General features: G+C 41.6%; 1 protein-coding gene across 1 annotated transcript in view; it reads right to left on the bottom strand.

The window, feature by feature from the left end:
• Window positions 1-16,219, bottom strand: part of LOC138080812 (paralemmin-1-like) — a 115,659-nt gene extending 99,440 nt beyond the window's left edge. Inside the window, exon 1 of the mRNA XM_068973653.1 lies at window positions 16,115-16,219. Within this exon, the coding sequence (XP_068829754.1) occupies window positions 16,115-16,219 (105 nt within the window). The remainder of the gene's footprint in view (window positions 1-16,114) is intronic.
• Between the last annotated feature and the right edge of the window lie 955 nt (window positions 16,220-17,174).

The following is a 17,174-nucleotide window of genomic DNA, read 5'->3' as shown; positions in this document are numbered from 1 at the left end:
GTCTATGTGCTAACCAGTAATGCTGAAGAAGCTGAAGTTAAATGGTTCTATGAAGACCTACAAGACCTTCTAGAACTAACACCCAAAAAAGACGTCCTTTTCATTATAGAGGACTGGAATGCAAAAGTAGGAGGTCAAGAAACACCTGGAGTAACAGACAAATTTGGCCTTGGAGTACAGAATGAAGCAGGGCAAAGGCTAATAGAGTTCTGCCAAGAGAACGCACTGGTCACAGCAAGCACCCTCTTCCAACAACACAAGAGAAGAGTCTACACATTGACATCACCAGATGGTCAATACCAAAATCAGATCGATTACATTCTTTGCCAAAGATAGAGAAGCTCTATACAGTCAGCAAAAACAAAACCAGGAGCTGAGTGTGGCTCAGATCATGAACTCCTTATTGCCAAATTCAGACTGAAATTGAAGAAAGTAGGGAAGACCACTAGACCATTCAGGTATGACCTAAATCAAATCCCTTAAGATTATACAGTGGAAGTGACAAATAGATTCAAGGGATTAATTAAATCTGATAGACAGAATGCCTGAAGAACTGTAGACAGAGGTTCATGACATTGTACAGGAGGCAGTGATCAAGACCATCCCCAAGAAAAAGAAAAGCAAAAAGGCAAACTAGTTGTCTGAGGAGGCCTTACAAATAGCTATGAAAAGAAGAGAAGTGAAAGGCAAAGTAGAAAAGGAAAGATACACCCATTTGAATGCAGAGATCCAAAGAATAGCAAGGAGAGATAAGAAAGCCTTCCTCAGCAATCAATACAAAGAAATAGAGGAAAACAACAGAATGGGAAAGACTAGAGATCTCTTCAAGAAAATTAGAGATACCAAGGAAACATTTCATGCAAAGATGGGCACAATAAAGGACAGAAATGGTAAGGACCTAAGAGAAGCAGAAGATATTAAGAAGTGGTGGCAAGAATACACAGAACTATACAAAAAAGATCTTCATGACCCAGATAATCACAATGGTATGATCACTCACCTAGAGGCAGACATCCTGGAATGCAAAGTCAGTGGGCCTTAGGAAGCATCACTATGAACAAAGCTAGTGGAGGTGATGGAATTCCAGTTGAGCTATTTCAAATCCTAAAAGATGATGGTGTGAAAGTGCTGCACTCAATATGTCAGCAAATTGGAAAACTCAGCAGTGCCCACAGGACTGGAAAAGGTCAGTTTTCATTCTAATCCCAAAGAAAGACAATGCCAAAGAATGCTCAAACTACCACACAACTGCACTCATCTCACACACTAGTAAAGTAATGCTCAAAATTCTCCAAGCCAGGCTTCAACAATACATGGATCATGAACTTCCAGATGTTCAAGCTGGTTTAGAAAAGCCAGAGGGACCAGAGATCAAATTGCAAACATCACTGGATCATCAAAAAATAAAGAGAGTTCCAGAAAAACATCTACTTCTGCTTTATTTACTACATCAAAGCCTTTGACTGTATGGATCACAACAAACTGTGGAAAATTCTGAAAGATGGGAATATCAGACCGCCTTACCTGAGAAATCTGTATGCAGGTCAAGAAGCAACGGTTAGAACTGGACATGGAACAACAGACTGGTTCCAAATTGGGAAAGAAGTACATCAAGGCTGTATACTGTCACCCTGCTTATTTAACTTATATGCAGGCTACATCATGAGAAACACTGGGATGGATGAAGCACAAGCTGGAATCAAGATTGCTGGGAGAAGTATCAATAACCTCAGATATGCAGATGATACCACCCTTATGGCAGAAAGCAAAGAAGAACTAAACAGCCTCTTGATGAAAGTGAAAGAGGAGAGGGAAAAAGTTGGCTTAAAATTCAACATTCAGAAAACTAAGATCATGGCATCTGGTCCCATCACTTCACAGCAAATACAATGGGAAACAGTGAAAACAGTGACAGACTTATTTGGGGGGGCTCCAAAATCATTGCAGATGGTGACTGCAACCATGAAATTAAAAAATGCTTGGTCTTTGGAATAAAAGTTATCACCAACCTAGACAGCATATTAAAAAGCAGAGACATTACTTTGCTGACAAAGGTCTGTCTAATCAAAGCTATGGTTTTTCCAGTAGTCAAGTATGGATATGAGAGCTGGACTATAAAGAAAGCTGAGCGCCAAAGAATTTATGCTTTTGAACTGTGACTGAAGTACAGACAATTCTGATGTCCAGCCAGGACTGAGAATAACTTTTCTTCTTCTTTAAATTTACACTTATTTATTTATTGATTCATTTCTTTGCAATTCTGAGAATTTATTTTTCTAATCCAAACCATTTTTAAGGAAAATGTATTTTGAATATTTTTTAAAATTGAAGTATCAGTTCAGTTCAGTCACTCAATTATGTCCAACTCTTTGTGACCCACGGATGGTAGCACCCCAGGCTTCCCTGTCCATCACCAACTCTCAGAGCTTGGTCAAACTCAGGTCCATCAAGTCGGTAATGCCATTCAACCATCTCATCCTCTGTCATCCCCTTCTCCTTCCGCCTTCAATCTTTCCCAGCATCAGGGTCTTTTCAAATGAGTCTGTTCTTCGCATCTCATGCCCAGAGTGTTGGAGTTTCAGCTTCAACATCAGTCCTTCCAATGAATATTCAGGATTGATTTCCTTTAGGATGGACTGGTTGGATCTCCTTGCAGTCCAAGGGACTCTCAAGAGTCTTTTCCAACACCACAGTTCAAAAGCATCAATTATTTGTTCAAAAGCATCAATTATTTGGCTCTCAGCTTTCTTTATAATCCAACTCTCATATCCATACACGACTACTGGAAAACCATAACTTTGACTAGATTGACCTTTGTCAGCAAAGTAATGTCTCTGCTTTTCAATATGCTGTCTAGGTTGGTCATAGCTTTTTTTCCAAGGAGCAACAGACTTTTAATTTCATTGCTGCAGTCACCATCTGCAATGATTTTGGAGCCCCCCCCCAAATAAAGTCTGTCACAGTTTTCATTTTTTCCCCATCTATTTCCCATGAAGTGATGGGACCAGATGCCATAATCTTAGCTTTCTGAATGTTGAGTTTTAAGCCAACTTTTTCACTCTCCTCTTTCACTTTTATCAAGAGGCTCTTTAGTTCTTTGCTTTCTGCCATAAGGGTGGTGTCATCTGCGTATCTGAGGTTAATTGATATTTCTCCCAGCAATCTCGATTCCAGCTTGTGCTTCATCCATCCCAGTGTTTCTCATGATGTAGCCTGCATATAAGTTAAATAAGCAGGGTGACAACATACAGCCTTGACGTACTCCTTTCCTTATTTGGAACCAGTCTGTTGTTCCATGTCCAGTTCTAACTGTTTCTTCTTGACCTGCATACAGATTTCTCAGGTAAGGCGGTCTGATATTCCCATCTCTTAAACAATTTTCCACAGTTTGTTGTGATCCACACAGTCAAAGGCTTTGGTGTAGTAAATAAAGCAGAAGTAGATGTTTTTCTGGAACTCTCTTGCTTTTTCAATGATCCAGTGGATATTGGCAATTTGATCTCTGGTTCCTTTGCCTTTTCTAAATTCAGCTGAATATCTGGAATTTCTCGGTTCATGTACCGTTGAAGTCTGGCTTGGAGAATTTTGATTATTACTTTGTTAGCATGTGAGATGAGTGCCATTGTGCAATAGTTCAAACATTCTTTGGCACTGCCTTTCTTTCAGATTGGAATTGAAGTATAGTTGACTTACTAAATTGAAGCATAGTTGACTTACAATGTTTCAAGTGTAGAGCAAAGTGATTCTACTCATATGTATATATGTATACATATATTCTTTTTCAGATTTTTTTCTATAGGATATTTTTTTCTATAGGATACTATAGGATATTGAATATAGTTCCCTGTGATATACAGTAGAACCTTGTGTTTATCTATTTTATAGACAATAGTATTTATCTGTTAATTCCACATTTCAAGTTTATCCCTCTCTCCTTTTCCCTTGGGTGATCATAAGTTTGTTTTCTACATTTGTGAGTCTGTTTCTTTTTTGTAAGTAAGTTCATTTGTATCATTATTTTAGACTCTACACAAAAGTGATATCATAATATATTTTTCTTTCTCTGAGTTATTTTACTTAGTATAATAATCTATACGTCCATTCATGTTGCTGCAAATGGCATTATTTCATTCTTTTTATGGCTGAGTAATACAGAATAACTTTTCTAAACCAATGACTCTCAAACTTCTTTGATCACTGCCCACTTTGGTCAGTCTGTGCCCTGCCTACACATTTCTCTTTTGGTAATTCCAGCTGTCTACACAAATGCTGCATTATAGGAGCTTTGTTACTGAATAGCAGCTAGAGTTTTTAGTAGAACTTGAGAACCAAAGAGTCCTTGACTATTTAGAGTCTATGTTAATATGACAATTTCAGTTCAGAAACACCTTTGAAAACTTACTTAGTAGTTTATTCCAGAAAGCCATAGTCATATGTAAAAACTGGCATTTGATGGGATTGTTCATTATTCATCAAAGCAAGAACTTGTCTTTTTAGTTTATAATCAGTCAGGAGGATATTTTGAGAATCTCAGTCCTAAAACATAATTATGTGTTGAATCAACTGTGCCCACTAATGAAAGATGAGAAAAACTATATGATCTCAATTTCAATCACCCCTGCAGACACATCCACCCTGCACTCCCCTCCCTATTCACACTCTCAGGCAGCCTTCTCACAAATATTGACATTTTCTTTAGCTTTCTCCTCATTCTCCCTTTTCTTCCAATTCTTACCAATTAATTCAGAGAAGTTTTTTTCCCCCATCTTCTTTTTACAAGGCAAAAAATCCAAATAATGTGAACACACGTAATTATTACTGTGTCAAAAGTATGATTCCTAGTCAATTACACATGTCAATATACCGGTGTCTCTATCTTCTAAACTCTGGAGAGGTCCAAGAATCTCTTTCAGAATCTTCATGAAAGATTTCATCTGCTTTCTTTAGTGACTCGAATTAAACACATTTCCCCCAATCACCAACATTCATGATTAAAAAAGTAAACTGTTTCTTAAAATTCAAGTTTAGAATTCTACTTTATTTCACTGCTAGAGTTCTAAAACTTCCTTCTTTCCCAAGTTTTTTGGAAATGTGTACTAATTTTGCTACATTATGTGTTAAAACTGATGACTGTGGACTAGTCTGGGAAGGTAACTATTTTTACATTTAAATACTAAATCACATGTCACATCTCTATAGGTTGGCAACTCCTATAGTGAAATCAATGCCTTACTTAAAAGACATTATTAACAGCAATAATACGAAAAACATAAAACAATATGCTCAAGAGATCTGATCCTATATTTTAGCCTATAATTATATAGCAGATGTAGCTGTTAAATTTTTTAATATTTAAAAAATTTATTGAAAAACAGCTGATGTGTAATATTGAGTTAATTTCTGCTATACAGCAAAGTGATTCAGTTATACTTTTTCATATTCTTTTCCACTACAGTTTATCACAGGATATTGAATATAGTTCCCTTGTCTCTACATTAAATCTATTTATAGATGATAACTATGTAAATATTTCTAGATTTGTACTATGGCTCAAATGGGCCTCCCTGGTGGCTCAGATGGTAAAGAATCCACCTGCAATGCAGGAGACCTGGGTTCATTCCTTGGGTGGGGAAGATCCCTTGGAGGAGGGCATGGGAACTCACTGCAGTATTCATGCCTGGAGAATCTCCATGCACAGAGGATCCTGGCAGGCTACAGCCCATGGGGTTGCAAAGAGTCGGACAGGACTGAGCAACTAAGCACAGCACATGGCTGAAATATGCACCTGCACCTGCTTCTGATGCCCAAGCAGCTCTCCTGAGCAGCAGTAAAAACCGACCAGAGGTTAGGAAAAACTGAAAGCCAAGTAAATATCAAAACAATCTGAGGAGATTTAACAAAAAGGTCCATCTGAAGCGAGTATTTGAGCCCAAAGACAGAAAGAGCCAAATACGCCACTAGTGCCTCACAAAGGGAATTCAGCGAATACACCCTGTCCAAAGCAGAACAGCCCCAGTGTCTCAGCTCTTTAAACTCCAGCCAAGACTTTGGAAAGAGAAAGTGACAATATCAGAGGTTATGGTCTCAGAGACAAGGATAACCAGACATCAGCAACACACAGCTGAGAACCAAAAGGGGCATCCTATCAATAGACCTTCACATAGGACACAAAGGGAGATTTTAAAAATCTGCTCTCTCTCCTATTCCCACCCCTATTACCCTGAGAGTCCAGCAGGGAGCAGAAAAGACAAAGGAGTGAAGGAAAGGAGAACAAATTCCAAAAATGAAAGTGATGGGGCTAAGAGGAGCAGCCAGCATTGTGTTCATTAAGAGAAGTGCATGTCATTTACACCCCCACCTATCCCTTCCTTCAGGCTTGGAAACTCTTGTGACACAGCACTAAAAACTATGCTTCAAAGATTTAAACAAATGTACAAAGTGAAACTATACTTTTTCTCCCTCATTAAGACCATAATACAAAAGGCACACAGCACTCAAACCCCCCCTACACACACATGCACAAAAATAATTCTTTCAAGAAACAGATTGGGAGATTATCATACTAAATGAAATATATCAGAGCAGGACGAAATTATATGATATCGCTTATATGTGGAATATAAAAAAATGATACAAATGAACTTATTTGCAAAACAGAATCAGACTCACCGATATAGAGAACAAACATGGTTATGAAGGTGGAAGCCTGGGAGAAGGAATAGATTGGGAGTTGGGAATGACATGTACACACTGCTATATTTAAAACAGACAACCAAGAAGGACCTATTGTATAGCACAGGGAACTCTGCTCGGTATTCTGTAATAACCTCAATGGGAAAAGAATTTGAAAAAGAATAGAGGCATGTATATGTGAAACTGAATCACTTTGCCGTACATGTGAAATCAATACAACATTGTTAACCCATTTGCTCCTATGTGAAATAAAATTGTTTAAAAAAATGGGTTGATATCTCCGTTTTGTAGATCATTTTTGAGCTTTAGTGACAGGAAATGCCAGCTTCATTAAAGCAGCCAGTTCTAGGGTTTGTGCAGCCTGATAGTAAGAAAGTTCTTTGGATTCTTCAGCCGCTGTGACCACTCTTAGTTTACCATCCTTTTTGCTCTAGTACTAGAGAGAGGACATGGCTGTTCCTTCTCCATTACTATGGCCCTTCACACTGTTGAAAGCTGTCTCTGTGACTCTCAACGTAAACAGAAAATGAAGGTTCGGCTGGCGTGAGAACTTGTCCAAGATCCCTGAGTTACTTTTTGGTGGATCCATGACCAGATCCCAGGTATCCCTGGCTCAGGTTCAGAACTGTTCCCAGAACCTCCACAAGAGCCCTGTGAATCCTGCAGCTCAAGTCTGAACCATATCGTCTCACACAGGTTCAGGGCAGAACCCACTGGATCATCTCTAGGTAAACGTGTGGCCATCACGGAAGAGATTTTGGTGTCTGAGCTGCAAGTGTGTCTGTGTATGTAGGCCCAGGCACATTAGACACCTTTGGGCATGTCTATCCTGATCACACTGCGTCCCCCTTCTCGAGAAGGTAATGCTTATCCAGAAGCATGACCCGCAGGAACCATTTTGGAACAATGTGACCCTGGTCCCCAACCACATCTGGTTTGAAGGGAGTCCCTCTGCTGAGGCTGGACTTGTGACGTGTCAACTGAGAAACTGTAGGGCAGAAAAATTTGACTGGCCACATGTAACAGAAAGGCAGGGGCAGTGAGGCAGAAAAAGAAATGTTGAGCAGAGGAAGAGAGAGGAAGAAGGGAAGGGGAAAAGAGGGATGGGTGAAAAAGATGAACAGATGGAAGACAGTGAAATGGTTCCAGTGACTGCCTGCTTCCCAGCTTTGGTGCTCTGCTTCAGCCCTGACACATTTCTGTTTCTGATTCTGAAAGACACCCCTGCATCTCTTATAACAATGCACCTCTTTCTCCCTGAGCTAGCTCGATCTGGTCTCTATTTCGTAGAACCTCAGGCTTCTAACTAATACATTTCTCATGTAACATGCTGAGTCTGGTATTAGTTTACCCTTCAAATCTCTTAGCTGCTCAGGCAGAGGATGAATAAGAGAAGGGCACCCAGGTCTAGAAGGAAAAACATTAGCTTAGGAAAAACTATTTTTTCTTTAAAAAAAAAAAAAATGGAATGCCTTTGGTCCTAAACTTTCATCCTAAGCAGTGGAATCTGAGGCATTTTACTTCTTTACACAAGCAGATGAGTTTATTAGGTACCTAAGAGAATGGGCTCCCCATTCAACAAAGTAATGTCAGGGAGGAGATGAAGACAGTAGAGGTGTTAAACAGGTGCCAACAGTCCTTTACTGATCGGTGAACACAGGGAAAGCAACACCATTAATCCGCGGGGACATACAACACCCCACACTTATCCCGGTGTCTCTTTTCTGTTAGATTGTGAAGTCCTTGATGGTGGGGACCATGCCATTTCCACCACCATATCCCCATGTACTTAATCTGTACAGTATCTGGTACTTAATCAACACCTTTTGTTGTATGAATGGATGGATGCACAATGGCCTCAGAGAGATTCCTAAATGAGGTACATCCCAGGAGCTCAGTTACAAAGGCTCTATTGTAGGGGAGGAGACTCATTCATGTTTCCAGATTATACAAATGTTTGTTCATTGAGCCATTTGAAGAATAATATTCGGCACCTACTCTGCATATGGAGACATCAGGTGGCTCCAGCTCTGGGTACTCCCTGGTCCCACCTGGCAGCTCACAAGGCAGCCACCTCCACTGGCAGTTCCTGGAGTTGGAAATGGTATCCATGCCTTGTGCAGCAATGGGGCAGCACTTTGAAACTGATCTGAAACTGAGGAGGCTGAAATAGACTGACTTATTAGATTGAAATCAGGATGCTATGCTACAGCTAAGAGTTCCTGGGGGTAGTTGAGAGCTCAGCTGGGACAAGCTTGGAGCAGCAAACTGAAGTAAATGAATACAGCGTAATGCACTAATTGAAAAGTCCAGGCAGCACCCATAGCTGCCCCCACATATAATGTGTCAGTAATGAACACCAAGTCTATGAGCCATTAGTATAGACTGTGCAAATTGCTATTCAAAGAAAGAGTCTGGATCCATTTTCTCTAGTCACTCCAAGGATTCCTCCAAAGATGACAACTGAAAAAGACCAGCGGTTTCCTCTGATTGGGCATAAGATCTGCTTAGTAGCCAGAACTCAAATGACAAAGGAGCAGCTAGCATTGCCAGCATTTTTAATGAGTCCCTTCCATTGACTGTCTGGGGCTGGTGGTATCTTGAATAAGAAATTTTGGAATAAGACAGCATCTGCTTTTGAGCTCCCATGAAGTTCCAGGATTGGCTGGCATCTAATGATTTCATCTTCTTGCCCCACAAGGGCCTTGAGCTAACAGTGGTCACAGAGGGATCGATCAGTTCAGTTCAGTCGCTCAGTCGTGTCCAACTCTTTGTGACCTCATGAACTGCAGCACGCCAGGCCTCCCTGTTCATCACCAACTCCTGGAGTTCACTCAGACTCACGTCCATCGAGTCAGTGATGCCATCCAGCCATCTCATCCTCGGTCGTCCCCTTCTCCTCCTGCCCCCTATCCCTCCCAGCATCAGAGTCTTTTCCAGTGAGTCAACTCTTCTCATGAGGTGGCCAAAATACTGGAGTTTCAGCTTTAGCATCATTCCTTCCAAAGAAATCCCAGGGCTGATCTCCTTTAGGATGGACTGGTTGGATCTCCTTGCAGTCCAAGGGACTCTCAAGAGTCTTCTCCAACACCACAGTTCAAAAGCATCAATCCTTCGGTGCTCAGCCTTCTTCACAGTCCAACTCTCACATCCATACATGACCACAGGAAAAACCATAGCCTTGACTAGACGGACCTTAGTCGGCAGAGTAATGTCTCTGCTCTTGAATTGCTATCTAGATTGGTCATAACTTTTCTTCCAAGGACTGAGCCCTAAACCATTGCAATCAACCAACACATTGGACTGAGATGATAGCATGCCACCTGGAGAGCACCCCACACAGACACACAGGATACTGATTTCCTCCTTAAACCCTTGTTTGAAAAAGTCTTTAGATTAAAATGTCCAACAAGACCAAGAATTCAGGTTACCGTCAAAGCTTCAACCACACAGGTAAGTTTACCCCTACAGAAAATAAAATAACTCTGAGAAAGTAGATTCCAAAAAAGGTTTAAATTTAGCTAATTTGATTTTTTAAAGTTATACGAGTAATATATGAACATAATTTTGATATTTAAAAAACCTTAATGATATAGACTCTGATGCTGGGAAAGATTGAGGGCAAGAGGAGAAGGGGGCGGCAGAGGATGAGATGGTTAGATAACATCATGACTCAATGGATACGAGTCTGAGCACACTCTGGGGGATAGTGAAGGACAGGGAAGCCTGGCATGCTGCAGTCCATGGGGTCGCAAAGAGGCGGACAGGATTGAGCAACTGAACAACAAACGATACAGAAAAGATCAAGTCCCGGTTTCCCGCCCTCTCTGAAATCCCCAGCCCCTTATTTACATATTTACATAAGGTATGTACATACATTTTTTCATGTCTGTAAATACGTATCTACTTTATTATTTAAACATAGATTATGAACATACCATGTTTAGCCATTTTCCTTTTTTCCTATAGAACTGTCCCCAATTTTTTTAATTGCCAACAATGCTAAACAACAACACCACCACCACCACACCCTTCCTGATTTATGTTTCTCTGGGCACACACTCTCACTTCAATTTTAATGTTTCTTTGAAAACTTAGTTTTGGGTTCACAACACCCAAAACTGTCTCACAACACCAAACAAATAAGGACAGTTTATTCCAACTCCAAGTGGTTGATCTCTAAATACACAGTGCTAGAGGGTGGAAAAAAGGAGTACACACATAAACCCCCAGCTTAATATATATAACATGCGCGCTCAGTCACTCCTGATGTTGCTGCTGCTAAGTGGCTTCAGTTGTGTCCGACCCTGTGCGACCCCATAGACGGCAGCCCACCAGGCTCCCCCATCTCTGGGATTCTCCAGGCAAGAACACTGGAGTGGGTTGCCATGCCCTTCTCCAAGGGATCTTCCTGACCCAGGTATTAAACTCATGGCATCTCCTGCATTTTCTGCCTCATAGGCAAATTCTTTACTGCTGAGCCAGCTGGAAAGCCCAATATATACAATACACACACACACACACTTATAATTTAGTCTTCTCTTCAGAGTGTATGTGTGTGTGTATTCCAACCACTGTGAGGTTGGCGGAGTTCCACGATGAGTGCAAAAGAGTTGCCCCTGAAATGTGTGCTAACACCACATCCTGTTCATTCAAGAGGCCAGATCTGTCTGGGATAAGGTAGAAAACATGAGGAGAGATACAAGACGAGTTCAACCAGATCAAAATCGCATTTCCTAATCTGAGAACCTGGAAAAGAGTCCGTGTTCTTCCCAAGCCTCCTTCCCCCACAAACAGCTGATGAGACATTATGGAAACTTGGCAAGCACTTCTGGAATCAATTTGGGTCTTTCAGCTTCCTTGCTCTTTTCTCATTTCTCATCTAGATTATACAAATGTGAAATCCTTTGTGAGATTTCCTTTAAAGGGAAATTTAAAATGCATTGTGTCTTGAAGAAATTTTGTTACAACTGAATAACTTAGAGTTAAACGATGTTGGATTTACTATTACAATCCTATGTTGGTTTGCTCTCACTTATATCACTCCTAAATAATTTCTCCTGTAAAATGGAGTTTTCACCTTTGGAAGAAGCAGTCAAATATGTCACCATTACTAATGCCTCTGTTCACCACACTTTTGAAAGAAATGTAATTTTTAAAAAGCTGGGATTCTGCAAAGGATTTTTCTAATGGATGGACGCCTTCCTAAGTAATTCTTCATTTCTCTCTCCGACTGGTCACAAAAATGAACTTGTAGCCTAAATGGTCATTTCCATGGCAACTGGCTGTTTCAGGGGCATTACTGATTTTGGGCTTCTCTGAAGAGCTTGGACTGCAAGGAGATCCAACCAGTCCATTCTGAAGGAGATCAGCCCTGGGATTTCTTTGGCGGGAATGATGCTGAAACTCCAGTACTTTGGCCACCTCATGCGAAGAGTTGACTCATTGGAAAAGACTCTGATGCTGGGAGGGGTTGGGGGCAGGAGGAGAAGGGGATGACCGAGGATGAGATGGCTGGATGGCATCACTGACTTGATGGACGTGAGTCTGGGTGAACTCCGGGAGATGGTGATGAACAGGGAGGCCTGGCGTGCTGCAGTTCATGGGGTCGCAAAGAGTTGGACACAACTGAGCGACTGAACTGAACTGAACTGAAGAGCTTGGAAGGGGGAATTCTGTGCCACAGAAAACATGAAAGTTCATATTCAAATACACAATAGGACAAAAATACACAGTCCACTATAAAAGCATGATACGTCTATTGAGGAAAAGAACTTAACGCTCGAATGATGCCACAGGCATGTCGATGCAGATATTATCGGTACTTAAAACTTATTTGGAAAGTATGATGAAATAAAGTATCAAAACCATACAAGCCTTAGCATTTATGGAATTTCTCTGAAAAGGGCTATAAATTTAGGAGGTGGTGTGTTTGGTCAAAAGTTTCCATAGTTTGAGCTTCCAATTAAATAACAGATACAGAAAACACTATAAAATCAATGTTTAGTTAATGAGCTCTCTTGAGGCCACTACCCTTGTAATCATCACCCATTCAAAATAAACAGAATCCGCCAGTCACTTCCAGAAGCCTCTCTGTGTGTCCCATCCCATCTGCAACCCCTCTCCCATCACTCAAAAGTAACCACAATTCTAGTTCTCATATTATTAATCCTCATAGCCTCTGTAAGTTATAAGATGCTGTGGTTCAAAGTCATTGTTTCACCATTAAAATTTACTGTGTAGTAAATTAAATTTGTGAAAGGCTTATTTACACCTTTCAGTTTACTGCTACCCACATTTAATACATTCATTCCTGTATTTGTTACAGAATAAGGCTGAATGCATGCCAAGAAACTGGAGAAGGAAATGGCACCCCACTCCAGCATCCTTGCCTGGAAAATCCCATGGACGGAGGAGCCTGGCAGGCTACAGCCCATGGGGTCGCAAAGAGCCGCACACGACTGAGTGACTTCACTTCACTTCATGCCAAGACACTGCCTCCACTAGGCGGTGCTACATCCCTTTATGATCCCAGATAGCTGGGAAGGCCATCCTTGGCACATAGCAGCTCAGCAATCGGCGCGTTTCTATGAATGAAGTCAAATGCACGGGTAGGAAATGACTTCTTTACCCTGCCACATATCACACACAAGATTTGCTGTCTTAAATTCAATACTTGAGGGTTCCCAGAAGTCCTGGTGAGGGGCAGTCTCAGCAAGACTGAACCTCTATTTCAACAACTACTTTCCCACTAACAACCCAAGTCTATGAAATTAAGGGAGAGGGGAAAAGAGTGTCTGGAACAGACAAAAGAACTCTGTTTCCAAGTATCGATGAATTACAGCTGGTTTACAGCTGTGCTACCTTCCTCACTGTAAGTCAAGTCACAAAACAGAATGAAACTTTCAGCGGTCACCACCATGATGTTAAGGAATTCTGAGGATCCCTAGGAGAATTTCATGGACAGAAAAGCCTGGTGGGCTACAGTCCATGGGGTCGCAAAGACTGAGCAATTCACACTAACACAGGAACTCTGAGGCAACCAACTATTTGCTCTCTGGATTCCATTTTTCAACCCATATACAAGGCACAGCTCATCGCACAGGCAGATTTCCACTGCAAATGTACACAGCTGATATCATCTACTTTCACCTAGATGTTTGCCTTGTGCTTTTGTTTTTCAGATTAAAAAATCTGAGTAACAGAGCTATGGAATCTTGAATCATAAAAGTTTGAGAGGTTCATAAAGATTACATTTGGTGCCTTTGTGACACACAACAATTCTCTGGTCTGATAGTTCTCAGCATAAGAGATAGGTTCAGATGCCAAGCATGTGTTACAAATAGCAGGGCATCATGCATACACAAGGGGCATTCCTAGTTCAGTGCCGGCCTCGGGTCAGGCCATAAGGCCAGCAACTGCGCCCAAGCCATAAAAGTGCCAACCGGAATGTTTTCACACGTTAAGTGTCCACCGCAGTCTAAATTTTAAACAGAGATTTATAAGATTAGCTTGATTGATAATTTAAGGAGTTTTGTGGTACAGGTCATTCTATTTCCATCATGATTTGTCTGTAAGATTTAGTCTTAAAAATATGGACTTGCTGATTTGGAAAATTCAGTAGAAGTGAACAAAGTTGGTTGAATAAAGCTGAGAATAGACTATTTCCTATAGCTTTTTTTTTATTCCTTAGAAAGATATAGGTAAACTGAAAGTTATCCTTCAGACTGAGTGAACAATACAGAATAGTTTTAAGAATATGGGCTTTTAAAGCAGATAGTATCAGGATCAACAGCAGGTCCAAAGATTTTTTTTTTTTTACTCCCTAGTGTTGCTTCCAGACCACAGCTGTCCTGCTGGGAAGTCTGGCTTATTCCCTTGTTCTAATCATCCTCATCTCTGTCACCAAGTGACCTTTCCGGTCACTTCCTCACACCCACCAATGACGTCACCCCTGGGCTTACAGTATACCTATCAAATCCCACCCTCATCGTAGTGACCTCAGTGTTTGTGTGCGTGACTCATCCAACTATTATTCCCACAGTTCCTTGACAATCTCATCTCAGATAACCTTGATCTCCCCTCGTCAACCACCCCTCCCGGGGGCTGACATCTGGCCTCGTCACTAAGTATGAAACGTTAGCTACGAAGGCCCAGGTTCCAGCCACGGCCGCCCATCCTCCCCTCTCTCCCCCTGCTTGTCCTCGCCACGGGTGCTTTAGGATCTCTCCAAGCCCCCTCATCTGTGGCTTTATTTTCTCCCCACTCATCATAGCTGTGCTGTCTTCTTCCGTTTCATCTCTTTTTGGCTAGAATCAAGTGAACAATCATTTCCAACCACTGTCTTCCTGTATTCTCAACCAGCTCACCTCCCCATCTAGCTATACCCATCTAGCAGAATTCCAAATCAGGGTTCAGTGCCCATCCTGATTCCCCAAGATTAAACGTCCATGCCGGGTACCACATCCATGCAGGGTACCATAACCCAGCAGGAGATAGCCACTACGAATCCATGGTCTTCAACCTCAGGTGGGCTCTTGACACTGTCCAGGAATCCTTGTGCCTGCCCTTTGTCAGTCTGTAGCTTCACTAAAAGATACTTCCTTCCCAGCGCAAGCCTATATTTAAATAAGCCTATTTTTAAAATAAGTATTTTTTTTCTGTTTGTGTATAAAAGGCTCATTCAGTGCCCTGAATTCCATCATCTCTCAGAGACCCAATGCCATCATTAATCCTTCCACTCATCTGTAGTTTCCACCTCTTTATTTTCAAATAGCTCTTTCACCGAAGAATTTAGACTTCTTAATGAGAACCTACTATATAGCACCGGGAACTCTATTCAGTGCTCTGTGGTGACTTAAATGGGAAGGAAATCCACTGAGGAGGGGATATATGTATACATATAGCTGATTCATTTTGCTGTACAGCAGAAACTAACACAACTCTGTAAAGCAACTATACTCCAGTACAAATCTTTTTCCCATACAAATTAAAAAAAAATTAGACTTCTTTAAAAACAATCCATATTAATCATATATATATATATATATATATATATATAGAGAGAGAGAGAGAGAGAGAGAGAGAGAGAGAGAGAGAATGCTCAGTCATATCCGACTCTTTGTGACCCCACGGACCCTACAGCCCAGCAGGCCCCTCCGTGCATGGAATTCTCCAGGCAAGAATACTGGAGTGGGTTGTCATTGCCTTCTGCAGGGGATTTTCCCAAGCCAGGGATGGAACCCAGGTCTCCCACATTGCAGGCAGGCTCCTTACCATCTGAGCCACCAGGGAAGCCATATAAATCCTATGCCCTCTCTAACTAAAGCTCATTTCTTTTCTTTTTCCACAACCACACCACGTGGGGAGCCAGTCTTCATTCAGTGCCCTGACTTGCATTCAGCTCAACTCCACACCTCACCACTCGATTTGACCAGCACTCCTGTTCTGTCTGGGCCACCAGTGACTTCCCAGTTGGCATGTTCAGTGGACAGTTTCCAGAAGCCCTGTTATTGTCGGTCAGCATCGTTCAATATCATGCATCACTCCCTCCTTCGTGAAAAGTTCTTTCATCTTCACCTACCACCCTCCTACCTGCCCTAACCGTCCTCCCACTCCTCTGGCCACCCTCATCCCTAAATGTGTGAGTCATCAGGTTGGCTTTACATGCTACATGCTCTCCCTGGAGAGCTTCAATCACTCCCATGGTTGACGTTACTATTAAATGCAGATTTTTAAGTCCCCACACGGGATCACCATCCTGCGACCTAGACCTGTATGTTCATAGCCTACCAGGCATCTCACATGTGTGTCCCAAAGGCATCATGAGCTCATCGTGTCCAAACTAAACTCACCAACTTCCCCTCAAATATATTCCTCTTCTTATGTTCCCCTGGAAAAGGAAAAGGCAACCCACTCCAGTATTCTTGCCTGGAAAATCCCATGGACAGAGCAGCCTGGAGTCCATGGGGTTGCAGAGAGTCAGACACGACTGAGTAACTAACACGTCTTATGTTCCCTATCCTGAGGGATAACACCATCAACCCATCCACTTAGCTGTGCTAGACACCTGGCTCTCTCCTTGATTTCTCCATACCTTTCATATCACATTTCAATCAGTTTCAAGATCTGTCAATTAAAATCACCTTGAAAATCGTAGCTCAAAACTATCGCACCCATGCCTTCTTTAGCATCTCCACAGCTACTCTACCTTTTTGTTTTATTTGGATTTAAGCTTTTATTGGAGTATAGTTGCTCTACAATGTTGTGTTAGTGTCTACTGCACAGTTAAATGAATCAGCCGCACATACACATATATCCCCTCCCTTTTGGATTTTCCTTCCTATTCAGGTCACCACAGTGCATTAAATAGATTTCTCTGACATTACTTTGCCAACTAAGGTCCATCTAGTCAAGGCTATGGTTTTTCCAGTAGTCATGTATGGATGTGAGAGTTGGACTGTGAAGAAGGCTGAGCACCG

Source organism: Capricornis sumatraensis, chromosome 6 (genome assembly GCF_032405125.1).
Source record: "Capricornis sumatraensis isolate serow.1 chromosome 6, serow.2, whole genome shotgun sequence".
In the NCBI taxonomy this organism is placed as follows: domain Eukaryota; kingdom Metazoa; phylum Chordata; class Mammalia; order Artiodactyla; family Bovidae; genus Capricornis; species Capricornis sumatraensis.
This window is presented reverse-complemented; position numbering and strand designations above follow the sequence as displayed.